The 21,114-nt window shown below is 34.4% G+C and overlaps 3 protein-coding genes and 1 non-coding gene across 6 annotated transcripts; 3 read left to right on the top strand and 1 right to left on the bottom strand.

The window, feature by feature from the left end:
- The first annotated feature begins 365 nt into the window (after positions 1 to 365).
- Positions 366 to 7,046, top strand: LOC125856201 (beta-amyrin 16-alpha-hydroxylase CYP87D16-like). Its single transcript, XM_049535746.1, has 10 exons — positions 366 to 703; positions 3,157 to 3,291; positions 3,934 to 4,066; positions 4,831 to 4,980; positions 5,133 to 5,390; positions 5,510 to 5,599; positions 5,894 to 5,972; positions 6,197 to 6,303; positions 6,402 to 6,529; positions 6,953 to 7,046. Exons 1-10 carry the CDS (start codon positions 366 to 368, stop codon positions 7,044 to 7,046), a joined length of 1,512 nt encoding a protein of 503 aa, XP_049391703.1.
- A 661-nt stretch (positions 7,047 to 7,707) lies between these two features.
- Positions 7,708 to 7,780, bottom strand: TRNAR-CCG (transfer RNA arginine (anticodon CCG)). Its single transcript has one exon. It is a non-coding gene; the product is annotated as a tRNA-Arg (tRNA).
- A 108-nt stretch (positions 7,781 to 7,888) lies between these two features.
- LOC125856585 (uncharacterized) lies at positions 7,889 to 13,313 on the top strand. 2 transcript variants are annotated; one of them, XM_049536168.1, is made up of 10 exons: positions 7,889 to 8,068; positions 9,121 to 9,217; positions 9,325 to 9,429; positions 9,537 to 9,614; positions 9,970 to 10,025; positions 10,689 to 10,746; positions 11,843 to 11,965; positions 12,175 to 12,270; positions 12,438 to 12,509; positions 13,142 to 13,313. In XM_049536168.1, exons 1-10 carry the CDS (start codon positions 7,947 to 7,949, stop codon positions 13,202 to 13,204), a joined length of 870 nt encoding a protein of 289 aa, XP_049392125.1. In that variant the 5' UTR covers positions 7,889 to 7,946; the 3' UTR covers positions 13,205 to 13,313. The 2 variants fall into 2 exon arrangements, with proteins under 2 accessions (XP_049392125.1, XP_049392124.1); XM_049536167.1 differs by having other exon boundaries at positions 9,106 to 9,217.
- A 1,830-nt stretch (positions 13,314 to 15,143) lies between these two features.
- On the top strand, positions 15,144 to 20,491 carry LOC125854356 (cell division cycle 5-like protein). Of its 2 annotated transcripts, XM_049533877.1 has the most exons (5): positions 15,144 to 15,522; positions 16,564 to 18,258; positions 18,979 to 19,260; positions 19,518 to 19,962; positions 20,038 to 20,491. In XM_049533877.1, the coding sequence occupies exons 1-5, from the start codon at positions 15,346 to 15,348 to the stop codon at positions 20,370 to 20,372; spliced, it is 2,934 nt and encodes a 977-aa protein (XP_049389834.1). In that variant the 5' UTR covers positions 15,144 to 15,345; the 3' UTR covers positions 20,373 to 20,491. The 2 variants fall into 2 exon arrangements, with proteins under 2 accessions (XP_049389834.1, XP_049389833.1); XM_049533876.1 differs by having other exon boundaries at positions 19,518 to 20,491.
- The last annotated feature ends 623 nt before the right edge of the window (positions 20,492 to 21,114 follow it).

The following is a 21,114-nucleotide window of genomic DNA, read 5'->3' as shown; positions in this document are numbered from 1 at the left end:
ATTGAATTTTTAAAATGTACCACTATTTATTAAATTTGGTTAAAACTGAACCGAAATTGTAATAACCGAACTGAATCGAATTTATTTCAATTTGATTTGGTTTCACATTTTTGCCAAACCGAACCAACCGAATGCCTACCCCTACTTTTAGAAGTGAAAATCCATATGCCTGATAGATTTTGAGGGCTCAAATTTTTTCTGCAGATTAAGAGATTTAGTGAATTATGAGTTTGTTTTAAGTCTTTAATTTATAGTGGTATCTAATTCATTGGAGAGCTAATTTTGTGTGGTTATTTGTACAATGTCTTGATGTCAATGTACCTAAAATATATTTCCAGGGCTTGAGTTTTCTAGATAGAAGCAACATGTTGACAGATTCAAGCAAGGAAGAATCTTTGCCCCTTACTGACCTTGATCTCGATCTTCTTGTTGATGCTGCAGGGGAGATCAGTCTGAGACACTATTTGGCTCGGGGCAGTGTCTTCAAGGTTTCCGATGCTAATGTTCCATTATGCACAAACATTGCCGCTGAAGCAGAGAAGGCTATGATCTCACTAATCCTGAAAGATTTACCTTACCACGCTGTGTGTGGGGATGGAACAACAATTCCTGAGTTTGTTTGGGTTTTGGAATCTATTGATGGTGCAGAGGAGAGACTCGATCTTGCCTACATTTGGCACGTCGCTAGCTGTAGTTCACAACGGTAAACCGGTCATTGGATGCATCTGTAATTACAACAAAGATGCTAAACACACCTACAACCGGTTGGCATAGGGCTAGTGTTGGGATATACTATTAACCATGTAATTGTGTTATAGTATTTTTTATTTAATCCCTTGTAAAGATTTTTTATGTTATTTATTTAATATAATAAATTTTTGTTTAAATAGATCATTATGTATATATGTGTGTCCATTGCTTATATAGTAGACAATTTTGTGTATGGAGTATTTTAACTCATACACGGAAGATTAAAATTGTTGGTGCATATAAGTTATAAATTTATGTTCACGATCAAAGATGAAGTAGGACGAACATCTTGATGATCGTAGCACAAGATTAAATATAATTTGATCTTAATTATGAGAATGGTTAAATTCAACTTCTTGTGCTAGTACATTTTGTATGTATTGAACGGACCAATTAGAGACATTTGTTTATGTTCTGAATATTTATAAATAAATTCTCTAGTCCACTACATGTACTTATACTCTCAATCTTGATATAATTATTATGATCTATGTAATTTATTTTATTGTTTTAATCTATTAAAAGGTGAGACTTTTTGATGAGTCAATAAATTCCTAATAGATTAGATAATGACAAATTACATTAGTGAAATAATAATTAGTTGATAGAACCGTGTCTCGGACCCGAGTTGAAGACACCCCTTTATGGTTACTTATAAGTTTTCACGTGAAAACCCTGCAGGTGGATTTTAGATCCGTCACGTGAAATAAGTTAAGTAAATATAATAAAGGATTAATTTAGTCAATGAATTAAATTTTCAGATAATTTTGATTTAATTGATTGGTGTCGGTAATTCTAACACGGGGGGTTAAATAAGATGTAGTGGTAGATTTCGAAATTAAATCGAGGAGTGCAATTACAGAATTTTAGTGGAATACTTTGTAATTTATTGCGATATGGTTAATTCGTTCATTTGAGAATTATTATCGTAGTTGGAAGCCTCTATTAAATATATCTACGGTCCCTACTATGCCTGATTAATTGACCAAGTTTGAAAAGAAGGACAAATTAATTTTATTGTTGATCTTCTTTAAAGGATGAATTATTTGAGAATTAAAGATTGAGTTAGTGACAAAAACGTTTGGCCTTAAATGGATGAAAACGTTTTTGTTCTTATTACAAAAACGTTTGGCCTTTAATGGATGAAAACGTTTTTGTTCTTATTACAAAAACGTTTGGCCTTTAATGGATGAAAACGTTTTTATATCAATTTATTCTCATGATCCTCTTGATTGCTAATTAAGCTTGAGATTTATTTGGACGTTTTTCCTATTCATTCTTGAGTTGGAAAACTAGATAAATAGGCTGAATGTGGCATGAAAGAAATGATCCTTTTGAAAAACAAGTAATACTTGCCCACACAAGTAACTTGGTAGTAACAGTCAATCAGGAAATAGGAGAAGATCGTAGCTCTGGATCCTTGGCATCTGGACGATTTTTGTAGAAGTTTCAACAGGTTAGTGCTCTTCTAAATTCGTTTATGTTATATTGTTTAGCCTATATGTAAGATTTGTGATCCTGAATATAGCTTCCGTTGTGCATATTCTAACAACTAGTTCCTATAGTAGAGGGTGCTGGTGGAATCATAACTGACTGGAAACCTTCTCCAGCGTCTTCCGTTCCTCGAAATTCTTTCAAGGTTGTTGCTGCTTCTGACTTGATAACTCACCAACAGATCATTTCTGAACTATCATAGAAGTTTAATTAGTTACAATTCTATTCAATGAACTGATTTTTTCAGATTAGTTCACTGTTTTTTGTTTGGTTCATGTAGAAAAAACCTTGAGTTTCACTAACAAAATGAAAACTTCATTAATGTTGTGATTATACAGAAATTACTAGTACTACTACTACACTCGTCCTACATGACAACTGATGTTGTGGATCTGTAAACACTTTAAGTTTACTTTAATAACGTTATGTGTTGTATATTTATTGATTTGATAATAAATACTAATATCTTAAAATTTCTGTTATTATCCCCAAACATTTGATACCTTAAATTAACCTATTCATTCTTTTTATTCTTTTTTAATCTTCTTATGCCAAACTTTGGAATAAACCTATCATTTTTTTGTAAAATAAAAATGAAGTTTGATCCTAGCCAATGTCCTCTAGTCAACACATAACAACAATTTTTTTAAAAAAAATAATCTTTGGAGTAATCACCACAAAGACTATATATAATGCACACTATACATGATTTTTTAGATAGTGAAAAACTTCATTTCTATCTCTTCTACTTCTAGTTTTTTAATCAGATTCAAGTTCACTCCAGTATAATTTTACGACGATGGACACTCTATTCTCCTCCTCCTTGGAAGAAATGAGAAAGATAAATTTATTGGGAGTTGGGTATTTTTTGTTAACAATTTTAATTATTTATGTTACTAAATGGATTTATAGATGGAGAAATCCAAAATGCAATGGAATTCTGCCACCAGGTTCAATGGGATTTCCTTTTATTGGGGAAACTCTTCAATTGATAATTCCAAGTCACTCATTGGATCTTCCTCCATTCTTGAAAAATAGAATTAAAAAGTAAGTCCATGTTCTTGCTTCCACTTTAATGTGGTAAATAGTGACAAATTCATAATTTAGACGTAGTTTTGAATTGAAAATTTGAGTTCTTGAAACGTGTTTGTACTTTTATTTATCCGACCAAAAATAGTACTATTGACCCTCCATTTCAGTTTAAGTTTCTTACGTTTTTTTTAGTTTGTTTCCAAAGAATTTTTCTATCAAAATTGGAAATAAATGTATTTTAAAATTTTCACTTTATCTTAATGAAAAGATTTTATAGTCACACAAATTTTATAACATATTTAATATCATAAGTTTAATAACCACAAAAATACTTGACATATTTAACGTGACATGTTCAAAAGTGTTCATTTCTTTCTTAAATTCCGTATTCAATCAAATAACAACCACAAGAACAATAATATATTCAGTGCAATCTCACACGTGAGGTTTTGGGAAGGGTACTGCTGTATGCATGGTAGATACGCAGACCTTATCCCGAAGATTGCATCCGAAAGACTCTCGACTCAAGTAAAGCATATCCAAATAGTTATGAAAAGGGGATACCTTCACATCAATTGAAACAGATGAAGTATTACTCTTTTATTGTACTGAAATTTGTCTATTACATCAATATGATTTTTTTTCTACTTATTTCAGATATGGACAAATGTTTAAAACAAATATAGCAGGAAGGCCAGTGATTATAAGTGCTGATCCAGAATTCAATAGTTTTATTCTTAAACAAGATGGAAAATTAGTGGAAACATGGTCATTAGACACTTTTGCTGAAGTATTTGAACAAAATACACATTCTTCAAGAAAATATACAAGACATTTGACTCTAAATCATTTTGGTGTGGAGGCATTAAAGGAAAAATTACTTCCTCAAATGGAAAATTTTATTAATTTGGTTCTTGAAAAGTGGTCAAGTCATGAGTCTCTTGAAGTAAAAAGTGCAGCCATTAAAGTAAGTAAATTCCAAACTTTATTATATGTTTTATTTTTTGAAATTGTTGTAGAAAATGACAAAAATAATCTTCAACTTCGAGAATGCACATCTAGACACTTCAACTCATTTTTAATTGTATCTCGTGGATATTCAATGCTGATGTGACATATAAAATTTTGAAGGTGTCTAGATGATTATTTTGTAAGTTGGAGTGTTCAATTGGCACAGTAGAGACGAGTTGATATGTCTGGATGTGCATACTCTAGAACAACTAAACACTCCAACTTTGAGAATATACATCTAGACACCTAACTTGTCCCCGCTACTGTCTCGTGGACATGTGTCAATGACGTGATACATAAATTTTTGAGGTGTCTAAATAATTATTTTGTAAGTTGGAGCGTTCAACTAACATAATACAGATTGAGGTATTTAGATGCACATATATATGAATGTTAGAGTGTTTAGTTGTCAGTTAACATCAAATTAATATGTCCATTTATGTATTATGCCTTCTTTTTTTTTAATGGAAACACTATTTGAGGTGCATTTTTTTTTGTCTATTTATGATGTTTGATATATCTTTTTTTCTATTTCTATTGCAGATGACAGTTGATTTTGCTGCAAAGCAAATTTTTAGTGGTGATCTTGAGAATGCACCATTTAATATAAGTGACATGTTTAGAGATTTAGTAGAAGGTTTAATGTCATTCCCAATTAATCTTCCTGGAACTTCTCATCATAAATGTTTAAAGGTACAAAAAAAAATACTTAAACATTATTTCAATCATTCTAACAAAAGAACAGTTTATTAGTACTTTTTCAATCAATCACATCAACTGCTTATTTATAATATCAGTTTCAACACTTAAAACTTATCAGCTAATCCAAACGGACTCTGATGCAGATACATAAGAAAGTACGTGAAACAATGAGAGACGTACTGAAAAAAAGGATAGAATCATCTACAAAAAAACGCGAAGGAGAGGAAGACCTAGTTGATCATCTTCTAAGAGACATGGATTCTCAGAATTTTTTAACAGAAGATTACATAGTTCAAATGATGTTTGGTTTGTTATTTGTCACTTCTGATTCTATTTCAACTACATTGGCCTTGTCTTTCAAGTTGCTTGTTGAACATCCTCATGTCCTAGAGGAATTAATAGTAAGTATTTTTAATTTTACTTATTATGACAGTTACATAAAGTTATTCTTTTAAGCGATTTGATTTTATATTGAAAAATTATGTATGTATTTATCTAATCATATGTTATTTCAATTTAGGTTGAGCATGACTCAATTTTGAAGAATAAAGACAATTTGGATGCCCCTCTCACTTGGAATGACTATAAATCCATGACATTTACGCTTCAGGTTTGTTCTATACTTGTAACATAACGAGTTTAATTTCTATATGTTGATGATGTAATATTTGTATACTATTGGACTATGCAAAAGGAAAATTATCAATATGATTTAAGTTATATGTGTTGATTTATAAAGTTATTTGACACTATCAATATTTTTCTATATATAAATTTATCAATAGATTTTTCTATAATTATCTTATAAATGATCTTATTTGACATAACCTATATTCATGTAATTATAATGTGGCTAATATTTTTTTTATTCTTATTTTATCATATGTATATATATACTATATAGGTTATCAATGAAGTCTTGAGGTTGGGAAATATTGCACCTGGACTATTTCGTCGAGCATTAAAGGATATTTCAATTAACGGTATGATATATGTCAGAAAAAAATAAAAAAGTTCAAGGGTATGTTTAGTACGATAGAAATATTTTATAAAAAATAAGTTATTTTCTGATATAGAAAATGAAATTATTATTTTTTTCAAAAAAAAGTATCATTCATACTATATACATATAAACTTCAAATTCTTAAATCGAAATCGAAATCGAAATTTGAGATTTTTTTTTTAACTTTGTTTATTTATTATTTAGGATATACAATTCCAGCAGGATGGGTAATTATGATTGCAACTGCTGCTCTTCATATAAATTCAGATCAATTTGAGGATCCCCTTTCATTTAATCCATGGAGATGGAAGGTATATATATTAAAAAATATTTATTTAACAACAAGTAAAATTATAAAATAAAATCCTAAAATAATGATTTTTTAAAAAATTTCTGAAAAAAAATGTAGGAAATTCAATTAAGTGGCGGAGCTAAAAATTTCATGCCGTTTGGATATGGAATGAAGCAATGTGCTGGTGCAGAATATAGCAGGGTCTTTTTAGCCACTTTCCTACATGTTTTAGTCACTAAATATAGGTACTTAATTACATTGTTTTATGAATTTTTATTTATATATATATATATTGATTGTGTAAATATTGTTATGTTATCTAAGTTATATAAATAGACAATATAAAGATGTTTTTATTGAAGTCGCTTTTGGTAGGAACATTTTATACACATAGTAGATAGTTTAGGTATATTGTTTGAATTCTCCAAAAATGTTTTTGTATTTGTGTTGAATCCTGCAAAAAAAATATGTTTTTTTGGAGAATCCGATATAAAACATGTATCCAAACACAAAAATATCAAAAAACAATGTAAAGATACTTCAACCTATTAATGTATATAGTTCAATCTTTCATATCATATCATATAAGTTTTGTTATCATTTTTCTTGGTTAATAATTAATTCATATGAATTTCTTATTTTTCCTTTTTTGAACATTAATTTTGCAGATGGACAATGGTTAAAGGAGGCAAAATAATTAGAGCACCAATTATAAGATTTCCAGATGGATTTCACTTCAACATTTCTCAGAAGAACCAATAAAATAATATTACTATCATTACTAGTTTTTTGCAAATTACCATTTGTGATTCCTTTTTTATTTGTTTGTTTTGATCTTTCTGTTAAATAATTATGAAGAAAATAATAATTTCTTGATGTGTATCTTTTGTACCCTAAAAAATTCCATTTATGATTCTCTTTTTTGTTTGTAGTGTACATTTGTTACATAAAGAAATTATTGCTTCTGCTTTTACATTATCTTTTAAAAAGTTTCATATTTACATACAATAATTTATTTTTTTCTATATACATTTATGACTATTAGTTAACATGATACACATGTATAACTATTGCTCGACAAAAAATAAATATTCGAACTCAACATTACACATATACCAAAGCACAATGTAAAAAAGTATTTCCGAGCTCAATGTCCACGATGGGACTCAAAACCACCATGTTTATTATAATTTAACACGATACACACGTACAAAAGTGCTATGGAAAAAAATAATATTCGAGCTCAACTATTCATGGTGAAAAAGTATATTTGAGCTCGACATTACACATATACCAAAGTTCAATGTAAAAAAGTATATCCGAGCTCAATGTCCATGATGGACTCAAAACCACCATGTTTATTAAAATTTAACACGATACACACGTATCAAAAACGCAATGGAAAAAATATATTAGAGCTCAACGTTCACGGTGGGACTCGAACCCACAATCTCCCGCTCCGGAGGCGAGCGCCTTATCCATTAGGCCACGCGAACTCTTTGATGCTATATTTTCTTACAAATATTATACAAACAATTTATCAAACTTCAAGAATCAACATGCTGAAGAACAAGAAAACCAAATGCTTAAGCTCTTCCTGCTAAGGCTTTTGAGAAAAACCCTAATCCCTGTAGCAGAGAAGAAAGTGTTGATAGCTCAAAAATGGTGTTTACAATATCATCAAACCCAGTTCAGTTTACACATAGTACTTCTTTAATTTCTCGACCCAATTGTTATCTCAAAAGTTCAGTTCCAGTTTCAAATTTATCATTTTCTTTCTTCAGGTAATTCGTTGTTGTTGTTGTTGTTGTTTTGTAATGTATGGATTAGTTACATACAGCGAATTGCAAAATGAATACTAACCATAATGCCTAATTCATGTTTTGCGATTCGTTTTTGTTGTTTTGTGTTGTAATTTCTGGAAATTGAATTGGGGTTTTGTAAAAAATTGGATAGGATATGAAAGTGAGGTTTAACTGAAAAGGGTTCTTCGTAGAATCTTAATTGAGCTCACGGAAGTGGAATTTTCATGTTATTGAAATTGGGGAATGTATGGGTATGAACGATTCATATAAATGACCCTCAGCTAATTAGAGATTGATGGATAGTTGGTTGGTTGATATTTTGTTTAATTGTAACTGTAAAATGGCAACGGGGATTGTTTTGGAGATTAAAGTTACGGGCTTTTTAACTACTCTTTTATGATTGCATTTCCTCCTTTTGAGAGATTGACATGTAGTTGATTGATTGATCATAACTGTAAAATGGCAATGGGAGGTGTTGGAGATTAAAGTTTTGGCCTTTTTAACTACTTGATTTTGATTGCATCTCCTCCTTTAGAGATTGACGTGTAGTTGATTGATTGATCATAACTGTAAAATGGCAATGGGGGTGTGGAGTTTAACAAGTTGCGGACTTTTTTACTACTGGATTATGATTACATTTCCTCCTTCTGAGATTGATGTGTAGTTGATTGATTGATCATAAATGTAAAATGGCAATGGGGGGAGTGTTGGAGATTAAAGTTGCAGCATTTTTACTGCTTTATTATGATTACATTTCCTTCTTCTGAGATTGTTGTGTAGTTGATTGATTGATCATGGCTGTAAATTGGCAATGGGGGTGTTGGAGGTTAAAGTTGCAGCCTTTTAACTACCTGATTATGATTGCATTACCTCCTATATAGAAATAATGTGTAGTTGATTGATTGATCATAACTGTAAAATGGCAATGTGGGGAGTGTTGGAGATTAAAGTTGCAGCATTTTTACTGCTTGATTATGATTGCATTTCCTCCTTCTAGCAATTGACTGTGTGATCAGACATGAATACATCAGGTTTTCCGTAAAATCTCAACTGAATAAAAGGATGGTCTGTGCTGCTGCTTCAGCTGCTGGAAGTTCTAGTTCGAGTGATGACTCAAATCCTTATGAGGTAATTTAGGGTTATTTCATTAGGCCACGAGAAATGTTTGTTAAGTTCAGCTCCTCTAGTGAGGGGTGTGCATCTCTGGTCCTTTGTGCTAAACTGTCTTTGTACAGGTTCTGGGTGTAAACCCTATTGAGGGATTTGACATGGTTAAGGCAGCATATGCAAGAAGAAGGAAAGATGCTGAGCGGAGGGGTGATGAAGCAACTCTTGCTCAGGTAGTTTATGCTTGGCAATCTCTCTGTAATTCACTTTCCTTCTTCTTATGTTTGATTGTTGTTAGGAGTGAGCACTCAATGTAAGCTTTTTAAATTTTTTGTTTCAGTTGGAGAAGGCTTATGACAAAATCATGATGTCACAGTTAACGAAAAGGAAGCAGGGTGTCACCTTTGGCTCTTTTAAGGTATTTTTTTTCTTTGGTTTTAAAGCGCTGAAATCTTAGTAGCATGCAGTTTTGGCAATATGTGTTCACTCTTGGGGTTTTGTAAATATTTTGTATTCTCTGTTCATGTTATGTAATGGGGGGGATTTTGATTAAAATACTTATAGTCATTTTATTATTTTTCTTTTCTATTGTCACAAATTTTCCCCACCTTTTACTCTATGAAAATAGAATTGCTCTTCTATCCCTGGATTAATTGCAAGGGTTTTCTAAATAATTTTATTTATGACGTTCTACTTGTCTTAAGATGTGGCTGTTTAGCTTTGTTTAGGGGCAGCTATTGATTTCTCTTATAAGTTTGTTATTTTTAATTCAGGTATCTAAAGAGGTACGATATGCTGATAAGCAGCCTATTGTGCCATGGGGTCCACGGTACATATTCTGCCAATAATGCTTTCATGACAATAGCTCTCTGAAACTAGATAGTTTTCTTGCTTGCAACTATACGTAATTGACACTTAATTTTCAATGATTTAACAATTAGTATAAATTACATTTGCTGAATTTAGTTGGCTGTTGTGTAATTAACGCATACATGCATTAACCCTTTGGGGTGGCCCAGTGGTTTGGGCTTGGGACTTCCATGTTGGAGGTCTCAAGTTCGAAACCCCTTGCCAGCAAAAGCAAGGGGTTTGCCTTTTGGGTCGAGCTCGTCGCACCGGGCTTGCCTAGTGCGGGTTACCTCTCCTATGTGGTTTGTAAGCTATTGCATAGGAGCGGGGGTTTTACCCTGTGCGCACCCAAAGGGTAGCGGTTGCGGGTTTCCCTTGTCATAAAAAAAAAAACACATACATGCATTAACATCTTTACCACACATATAGGTAAATGCCTTACTGACTCAACCAAAGCTATTTGTATGCAAACATTTCAGTATGCTATTAGTTTCTCTTCTCCTTCCAGTCCTTGTCCTTCGAAACATCTCTGCTTCACATTTACTGGTAGGAATTTTATGCAGTAGATTATGTAAATTTTTTTCCCTTTTTCAGTTATAAATTTTAATTGTGTTGTTTAACTTTATCATCGGTATGCTTTCAGGTTCACCAAATCTGATGACAAAGATATCAAGATCAACTTGGCAATTTCAGCTGTATTTGTAAGTAGTAAAATATCCATCCCTCCATTCCAATGTGGTTATCTTGTTTGGCTTTTAGGATGCTAGTTTACAAATTGTTGTAGTAAAATCATGGATAAATTCATATACAAGTGTGATTTAGAAAATTCAAAAAATTATATGAAGAATTCTGAAATTGGAAGTATTTTCCTTTCAAAATACAAAAAATAGATATGGTTGACTTGAAAAGTGACAATCTTTTGAGACAGAGAGTAGTTATTCCGTCTTCTACAAGGGCCTTCTTTTGATTTTTTTCTACTTTAATGTATCTATGGATCTGTTTTGTTTCTTTATTGGTTTTCTAGGTACCTGCCTATCCTCTTACAATTTTAGTGTTAACTTTTATTAATTGGATAGTTTATATGTGCTTATTCGCATCATTATGGATCCTTGGATGTTTCATAATAGTCATGTATGGAAAGTACAGCTGCGGCAACTCCAAATATTGGTTTCCATTCAAGCATGGCTTGACCCTACATAAAGTGCATGAAAGCTTACTGATGCTTCAGCCCGTCTCTACCTGTGTCCACTTCTATGAGTTCTTTTTCAAGTTCTGCACTATTATTCTTTTGGTAATTAAGGAGTTCTATGGTCTGCCTTGGGATCTTTTAAGGGTTACCACTATATAAAGTAACCAATAATCAGGAAGAACTGAATCAATGATTTTTTAGGACCTAAGAATTTGTGCTTGAAGGTTGAACCTTGCTTTAGCTGAACCTCCTTTGTTTAAGGCTTCAATCTCTTTGGTGATATGCTCTGTTTCTAAATACTTGATACCAAAAAAGGAAACTATGTATTCCAACGAGAAATGCTTCAAAAGTGCCAGATAAGTAGATAACAGCAGTAATTCACCGGATCTTCCGTCTACAAAAATGGAAGAGATGTATGTTAAGGTCGACTTCATGAAAGCAAGAAAGGAAGCAAGTTCTGCCTTGCCAGAAAAAAAGAAAGATAACAGAAATAATTTGTTAATCATTGTCACCACTCTCTGTTAAATGCAGTTTTCATTCTTGATTTAATGAAATATTGATCTCGATTCCTGATGGTACTCTGTTGTTTCATGTATTATCTTTTGCAGATAGCTTGGGTTTTTATAAATCGTAATGCTGAGTGGAAGCCTTTACAGTTTTTGGCCTTCGCCTTTGTATATAGGATATTTGAGAAATTAAAAGCATTTGAGCCTCCAACTCCCACGTTTACCGTAAGTATACTTAAAATAGCATTCCTGTCTTCTTCTGCTAGTGAATGCAATTGTATCTCCTAACATGTCCATCATTAATGTGAAATTTTACATGAAAATCAACATTTCTTTCGCATATTTTGCAATATATAACAGAGATTTATGTGGATTTTATGAGACTCTACATATTGCTTTTCAAGTGCATTCATCTTTCAGCTGGGTTTTTTCAGGAGGAAGGCGAAGATGAAGGACGGATGATGAGGATGGGAAAAAGGCTGCTTCGTTCTCTTGCATTAGTTTTTGGTTGCATAGCTATTGCATCCTTGGTATGTTTTCTGTCAGAGTAATATAACCTGACTGTTCAATTTGTTGGTCCATCTGTAAAGTCATTTGAAAGAATCTGGTTTTTCTTTCTGAATCATCTCTCATCTTGGAATGTCCTACATATTTGTTGCCTTTTATTAAATTAAATCTCCGTTATTCATCTGTATAGGGATATACTGGTTTCCTCAATTTTATCGAGTATGCTGGTGGTTTCATACCTGTCTTTCTGTACAACAATCAGGTAAGAGAAGATCTTCCCATTGCAATCTCTACCACCGCTGCACAAACAAAAGGCTTCACAGACCTTCACATATCACAGATAGGATAACAATGTTTTATCATCTTTTTTCGGCATTTATGAGTGTGATTTCTCTGAATAGTTATGACTCCTCCTCATCTTATGAGTAGCTAAAGAAATATTGCATTCAGTTAGTTTTACTTTGCCTAAACGAATTAAGGCTACGTTAAGGGGGGAACTCGGTTCTCAAATATCCATGTGTGGTCGGAGGAGGTTGGATTGAATTTACTCTCAGATACACCCATCAATTATATTTTCTATTTGCCATCTGTTCTTTCTTAGGGCCCGAAACTTCTAATTTTGCCTTCTCGGTGAATGACTCATTTGGTGAGTGGTGACGTAGCACATATACTAGGAAGGCTAAGGCATGTTTTTCCCTCTTGCATATACTTTTTTCGTGTATCCTGCTGCTGGCTTCTGTATACTTGTACTAGGGTTATAATGTTGAATATATTCAGATTGTGCATAAGGTCCTCTTTTATCTCCACTCAACATGAATATGAAAACGAATATCAGGCATTAACCTCAACTTATACAATGCTTTATCCACGGTGTTGAATCTTTTATGCGTGCAGGAATTGCTTGTAACTGGATTCACAGCCATCGTGCTTCACATCATCGCATCTTATTACAGATAGTCTACCTTCTACACTTGTTGAAGAAGAGATGCAGTTTCCTTGTGTTAGCTGTCAAATTTTGTAATTCTACTTGTTCCAGAAATTTGCCTTGTTTTGTCTATAGGATTGACCAGCTGTTGTAAGGATGCACCAAGTTTTGAGGATGGTAGGATTAAACAAGACCACAATCTTTTCAAAATTGATGGATGTTAATGTGGAAATATAAATGATAATGAGGAGGAAATATAACTTTTGACAGTGTGTCGGTACTGAGTTGGAATTCAACCTTCAGGTTCTTAGCATTGAACGCATTATATTTTTGAAGTTATGAATTCATATTTACTATTTATAGTAATTTTAGTATATTTTTTACACAAAAATCTTTATGTTGCACGAAAAACACTGGATTCATATGAACTGGGTACCGCAAATGACTAAAATAGAGAAATGTTTAACTTAGATATGTTCGTATGTATCTCAATCTGACTTTTGTGTGAGCCTTTTATATTTTGTTTAAAACATAAATTGGTTATGTTTGCACAATATCTTAAAAAGGCCAAATTATAAATGACATCTCATAAAATGTGTAAATTACACTCAATGACCTCGCAAATTGGTGGTCTCAAATTTTTAGTTTTAGTTTTTGCCAATAAGGCAAAACTTATGATTAATTGAAAGATCTATCGTCTTAAAATATCCTGTATTTCTATCTTTATTGGCAAAAAACTAGAACTTATGCCTAAGTATTGTCTTTGTTTCCCATTAGACAAAAGTTCAAACGTTTACCTTTAAAGGCAAAGCTTGTGGTCAATTAAACAAGTTCAATGTCTTGATATATCCTTAACTTATGTCTTATAGGTAAAATTAATTTACGTCCACAACTTATATTCGGTAGGCAACAAAAGCTTTTTCTAGTGAATTTTCTGAAACAGAAGATAATTCTTCAATAATTGATTGAGTGGAGCTATAAAATCAAGATCACCCTATTGTAAGACCTAGAGTTGTCAAAATGGACCAGCCCAAGCCTTCATATGAAAGGGCCTTGAAATAGTCCATCCATCCCAACCCTAGAAGGGTTGCGGGCTTGAGCGGGCTAGCCCTTCTTTTCCCCCCTTCATGCTTCTAATAATTTTTTTCTTTTGAATCTAAATTCAAACTTAAAAATTGTCAATAGTGGGTTGGGTTGGACCGGCCCCATGGACTAACCCATTTTGACGGCTCAAGTAAAACCATTTGTGAATTTAACCCAGTCAAAACGTTTTAAAGTTAAAGTTTTTTCCCATCAGTAAACGAGGTCAAACGTTTAAGACCATCCACTTTCATGGTCATCTCTCTTATAAATCATGAGAAAACTATCTTATTAGACATACATTCATACCATATATACTAGTTCTGTCTATATTTTCAAGTAATTGTGTATTTACCACTAATTAACAGTTTCCTACCATATATTAGGAAGATACACCTAGATACATGTATATTTGCCGCCACATACACTAAAATAGGGAGAGAGGTGAGCGAGATAGTCATGTATATCATATACACGCGAATCACACTATATGTATCAGGGATACCATATACATATGAGAGTGGTGAGTGAAATGGGAGGGCGGCGAGGGAAATTTATATATACATCTCGAATATACCTGGATATAGTGTATCTAGAACAAATTATACCTAATTTAGACCTCATGTATTCCGAGATATATGTATCTAGACGTATCTTGATGCACAAAAATCTGGTAAGATTCGTAATATTACAAACTAGAGTATATCTAAGTAATTAACTCTTAAATTAGTGGAATTTCGGTAAGTCGAATTGTCATCCCATGCAAACAATCCATTTTTAAACCCAACAATTTATTGATGGGCCAAAATAAGCCCAGCCCAGCCTAAACTATCCAAACCCAAATTCCAAAACAAGTCGAATTTGGAGAACTCATCGAAAGGTCTAATGGAATCTCATCAGCTTCGGAGCTAAAAAGCGATTCCGAAATATCTGTCGCCGCGGCCTGAATCTTCTCTATCGGAGTCTACGGGAAACCCTTATTTCTCGACGGTGTATAGATTTCAGCACATTGACAGACAAAATCTGAGGTACACTTCTCCAAAACCCTAGATTTCTCGGAGTCTCCCTTGGGAGACTGAAATAGTTAGCAAACATGAGGATTATGATAAAGGGAGGAGTATGGAAGAACACGGAGGATGAGATTCTGAAGGCGGCTGTGATGAAGTATGGGAAGAATCAGTGGGCTCGTATTTCTTCTTTGCTTGTTCGTAAATCTGCTAAGCAGTGTAAAGCTCGCTGGTATGAATGGCTCGATCCTTCAATTAAGAAGGTCAGTTGTTTTTTCTATTGAATTAAGCTTGTTTCTGAGTCATATGCTGTTGTTGTTTGGTAGCTAGTAGATACATGTATAAGTTATGAGATAATTGTTTTATTATCTTACTTGGGGTAGAAAATGGAATAACTACTACCTGCATTACTAGGGTAGAAGATGGAATAACTAATACCTGCATTACTAATACCAAATGAGCTCTAAATGTTTGTTCATTGGTTTTGGTAAAAGGTTATGTGAAAACTGTTTTTGATTGGTAATTTTTGCTGTGGAGAGGGTATAGAAGTAGGTGACATATGCTCATAGTACCAGCTGCAGGATAGGTATGGGGATAGGTATGAGGATAGGTTTGAGTGTTAGATTTTGACGAATCAATGTTCAAGTGCCAAGGTAGGGGTAAGGTCTGCATGAACTATACCATCAGAAGACCCCACACGTGGGATTATACCGGGCATGTTGTTGTAGTGTTGTAATGTTCAATTGTTGATTCAAAAGAGTGTCAGGAAGTGTGTGTTAAAGATGTCTGAGAAGGAAACTAGTTAGTGTGAAAGTTATTTTCCCCCAAAATAGAGTAAAATATTTAACATTTTCCACAGACCCTGACAACCAATTATTTAACATTCTAGTTCACTGGGTGTTGGTTTTTTTTCTTGCTTAGTTTAATGCGACATGCGAGTTATCTTTCTTTGTACTGTGTGATACCGTTATGTATTTGTTGATAGCCGTCACATTTCAGATTTCATCCCATTCCATTGTGAACTAGAAAAGTTCTGTTTTGTGAGCATACTGTGGCTTTGCCCCAGTTTGTTTTTGGCTTGATTACTGGCATACAAGATCTGAAACTAGTTTTCTGTGTGGAGATTTCTGTCTGAGTTTTTTCAATATTTTTCTGTTACTTCGTTTATCAATGACATCTAATGATTTTCTGAATAGAGAAAGTGGAGAAGTCACAGATTTTCAAGTTTACCTCAAGACAGTCAGTAGGAACTTATGTTTTAGCTTAACCACTTCTTGACACAACTTACTGCTATTTTCTTCCAGACTGAATGGACTAGAGAGGAGGATGAAAAACTACTTCACCTTGCAAAACTCATGCCCACTCAATGGAGGACAATTGCGCCAATTGTTGGCCGTACACCATCACAGTGCCTTGAACGTTATGAGAAGCTTCTCGATGCAGCATGTACTAAGGATGAGAACTATGATCCTAATGATGATCCAAGAAAATTGAAGCCTGGAGAGATTGATCCTAACCCGGAATCCAAGCCTGCTCGTCCTGATCCTGTTGATATGGATGAGGACGAGAAAGAAATGCTTTCTGAAGCACGGGCTCGGTTGGCCAACACAAGAGGCAAGAAGGCTAAAAGGAAAGCCAGAGAAAAGCAGCTTGAAGAGGCGCGAAGGCTTGCTTCTTTACAGAAGAGGAGAGAACTCAAGGCTGCTGGAATAGATGTCCGTCAAAGGAAGAGAAAAAGGAGAGGTATTGATTACAATGCTGAAATCCCCTTTGAAAAGAAGCCTCCTCCAGGTTTCTATGATATCACTGAGGAAGACCGTCCAGTTGATCAACCTAAGTTTCCAACTACCATTGAGGAACTGGAAGGTGAAAGGAGAGTCGATAAGGAAGCTCGCCTAAGAAAGCAGGATGTTGCGAGGAATAAAATTGCAGAAAGGCAGGATGCCCCTACATCCATATTGCATGCGAACAAACTTAATGATCCAGAAGCAGTGAGGAAGAGGTCGAAACTGAATCTTCCTGCACCACAGATTCCAGATCATGAATTGGAGGCCATAGCAAAGATAGGTATTGCCAGTGATCTAATAGGGGGTGATGAATTGTCCGAAGGGAATGCTGCAACGCGTGCTCTTCTTGCAAATTATGCCCAGACACCACAGCATGCAATGACTCCTATGCGAACACCTCAAAGAACCCCATCAACTAAGCAAGACGCCATTATGATGGAAGCAGAAAATCAACGAAGATTGACTCAATCTCAAACACCATTACTTGGAGGTGATAATCCTTTGTTGCACCCCTCAGATTTCTCGGGTGTCACTCCCAAGAAAAGGGAGGTTCAAACTCCAAACCCACTTTTAACTCCATCAGCGACTCCTGGAGCCATGAGCCTTACTCCTAGAATTGGCATGACACCTTCGAGAGATTCTTATGGGATGACACCCAAAGGAACTCCCATGAGGGATGAGCTACGCATTAATGAAGAAATGGATATGCATAATAATGCTAAACTGGGGCAATTTAATTCAAAAAAAGAATTGCTTTCTGGTTTGAAAAGCCTTCCTCAGCCCAAGAATGAGTACCAGATAGTCGTCCAACAACCTCCTGAAGAAAATGAAGAACCAGAAGAGAAGATTGAAGAAGACATGTCTGATAGGATTGCCAGGGAGAAGGCTGAAGAAGAAGCAAAGCGACAAGCATTACTCCGTAAAAGGTCAAAAGTATTGCAAAGGGAGCTCCCTAGACCTCCCATTGCTTCTCTAGAACTAATAAAGAGTTCCTTAATGAGAGCTGACGAAGACAAGAGCTCCTTTGTTCCTCCTACACTAATTGAGCAGGCCGATGAAATGATTAGAAAGGAACTTGTGTCCTTGCTAGAACATGATAATACCAAGTACCCTCTAGATGAGAAGCCAGAGAAGGAGAAGAAAAAGGGGGTCAAGCGAAAAATTGTTGCTGAACCTGCTATTGAGGATTTTGAGGAAGATGAATTAAAAGAGGTATGTTCATGTTACAGAGAGAAAAAAATGGTTTCCTTTACATTTTTTGTTGATTTATTTTAAAAATGAGGGCAAAATCCCAAGTTAACTTTGTACTTTTGAGCGGAAGACTTTCAAATGCATGTAAGACTTGAGAGATGGTGTCACATAATACTAGAAAAGACAAAAGAGTTGTCTAAATTCCATATAAAGCATTTGGAAAGTATTTTTTTAACATTACCATATAATCTTTTTGTATAAGAATTTCTGAAACTATTCCTGTAATTGCTGATAAATCCTGAAATATGGCTGAAAGAATTGAAGATTACAATAGGTTCAATTGGATCATCCAATACTATATTTGTCAAGTTATATTTAACTGTATGTAGTGTAGATGTAGTATGTATATATGTTATACTTGACTCCACACTACACAAGCTAGCTTACATACTCAACTTTTTAGACCCTACTGCAGTCATGACACAATATGTGGTGTCCCAGCTTTGTTTTTGGTATTTGTTGTTATGAGGACGAGTTAACTGAAACTGGATATTTGAGTCTTTAGTTAAGACTTCAGACACCAAAAAATGTCAATGGTGAATAGACTCCTTGTTCCTTTTATTGTGTGCTAATAGATGTGCCCTTTTCATTACCAAATTTGTGTGCAAACAATGATGTTTTTTGGAGTTTGTATGATTTTATCTTGAGCGTACTGCATTATTACTAACTCCACTTGTGCAGGCTGATGGATTGATCAAGGATGAGGCTCACTTTCTTCGTGTGGCAATGGGACATGAGAGTGAATCTCTTGATGAATTTGTCGAAGTACACAAAACAACTTTGAATGATATCATGTACTTTCCTACCCGGAATGCTTATGGTCTCTCAAGTGTTGCTGGAAACATGGAAAAGCTGGCTGCTTTGCAGAATGAGTTTGAGAATGTGAAGAAGAAAATGGATGATGATACTAAGAAAGCAACAAAACTTGAGCAAAAGATCAAAGTTCTTACTAATGGATATCAGGTACAATTTAGTGGTTTAATTGTTTAATCTGAATTAGTTGCCGCATCCTGTACATTTTTCTGTTTACTTCATTTGCTTGGAGGTTTTATTGCAAGGCATAGTTTTATATCACTTCTGCAGTCAGACAGGTTTCTGGTTCTTACACTGGATCTATTTTTGGCTACTCTAGTTTTTGTTTGTTTTTCTTTTTTGACTATATGTTGAGAGTTGTGATGTAAGCTATAAATTCGAGCTAACTATTCATTGTGGATGAGCAGATGCGAGCTGGAAAACTTTGGTCACAGATAGAGTCAACCTTTAAGAAAATGGACACTGCAGGGACAGAGCTTGAATGCTTCCGAGCATTACAAAAACAAGAGCAGCTAGCAGCATCCCACAGGATCAACAATATGTGGGAAGAAGTTCAGAAGCAAAAGGAGCTTGAGCGTACTTTACAGAAAAGGTACGGTGACCTCATAGCAGATACGCAAAAGATCCAGCATCTCATGGATGAGTATAGAATACAAGATCAAATGCAGGAAGAAATCGCAGCAAAAAATCGTGCTCTTGAGTTGGCCAAGGCAGAAATTGCAGAAAAGGAGAGTATACCATCTGCTGATGATGTGGAACCTTCAGGTACCGTACAGTGCTCCAATCCAGAGGAAAATTCTGCTTCTGCCTCTCATGTACCAATAGAAGCTGATGTGCATGTAGAGCCTTCAGGTATCGACCAGTGCTCTAATGCAGAGGAAAATTCTGCTTCTATTGAAGCTGATAATGTGCATGTGGAGCCCTCAGGTACTAGCCAGTGCCCCATTGCAGAGGAAACTTCTGCTTCTGTCTCTCACGACACAACTCCTCAAGACGTTGAGGGACAGGTGCAAGTGGCTGACGTTTCCACAATGGATGCTGAAGCCCTAAGTGACCATGTACCTATGGAGGGTCAGCAAAACCTAGTAGAAGAGAGTAATACAGATGTCACTAAAACAGAAGACTCTACAGTAGCATCAGATTACGTGGATGTTACTAAAACAGAAGACTCTACAGTAGCAGCAGGTGACGTGGATGTTACTAAAACAGACGACTCTGTAGTAGTAGCAGGTGATGGTGAGGCTAATCCCAAAAACATGTAAGGTTCTACCGAGAAAGTGGTTGGTTATTCACTTGTTCTGTAATCCTGTTTTCCTACATTTTTGGAACCAAGTTTTGCTTCATTTCAAGAATATGTTGTATGGTTGGATGAAAATTTGAACTGTGGTTTAGATACCTATGCTGGTATTTGCATAATAATGAAACTGCATTTGCCTACCCTTTCCAATTTTTCTTGGGAATCAACTCTTTAGGTCCTTTATTCCCTGTCTTCTATGGCTAGTTGCTTCTAGGTTTGTGTTACTGTAAATGTGAGCTTAGCTTTAACAAGCTTTCTGGTTAAAATTGAATGTTGTCGTCAACATTACTGTAAAAATGGCTTCTAATTGCAATTGATTTGGGTCCTTTCCCAACTTCCAAAAGACATGTATGTTCTTAAAAGGCAGAAATTTGTTTAACTATAAGGTCATCTTTTAATTGTAATGTCAACATTCAAATGGACACAAAGTTTCTAAGGTTATCATTTTGAGTTACTTGATATATGTATTGGTGGGAAGATAGTATAAATTTTGGTGGAATGGTTTGAGGTGACAGAGAGGTAGTAGGTTGTTGATAGGTTATTTGATATTTGTACAGATGCGAGATAGTAAGTATCTGATGAAATAATCGAACATAACATGTATCATTAGAATAGGTGATGAGAAGGTAGAGGTAACAGGGTAGTAGGTAGAGTTGCTCAATATCTAGAATAGTGGAAAAATAGTTAAGATATCTAGTGAAATAGTT

This window comes from Solanum stenotomum, chromosome 2, assembly GCF_019186545.1.
Source record: "Solanum stenotomum isolate F172 chromosome 2, ASM1918654v1, whole genome shotgun sequence".
Classification (NCBI taxonomy): Eukaryota; Viridiplantae; Streptophyta; class Magnoliopsida; order Solanales; family Solanaceae; genus Solanum; species Solanum stenotomum.
This window is presented reverse-complemented; position numbering and strand designations above follow the sequence as displayed.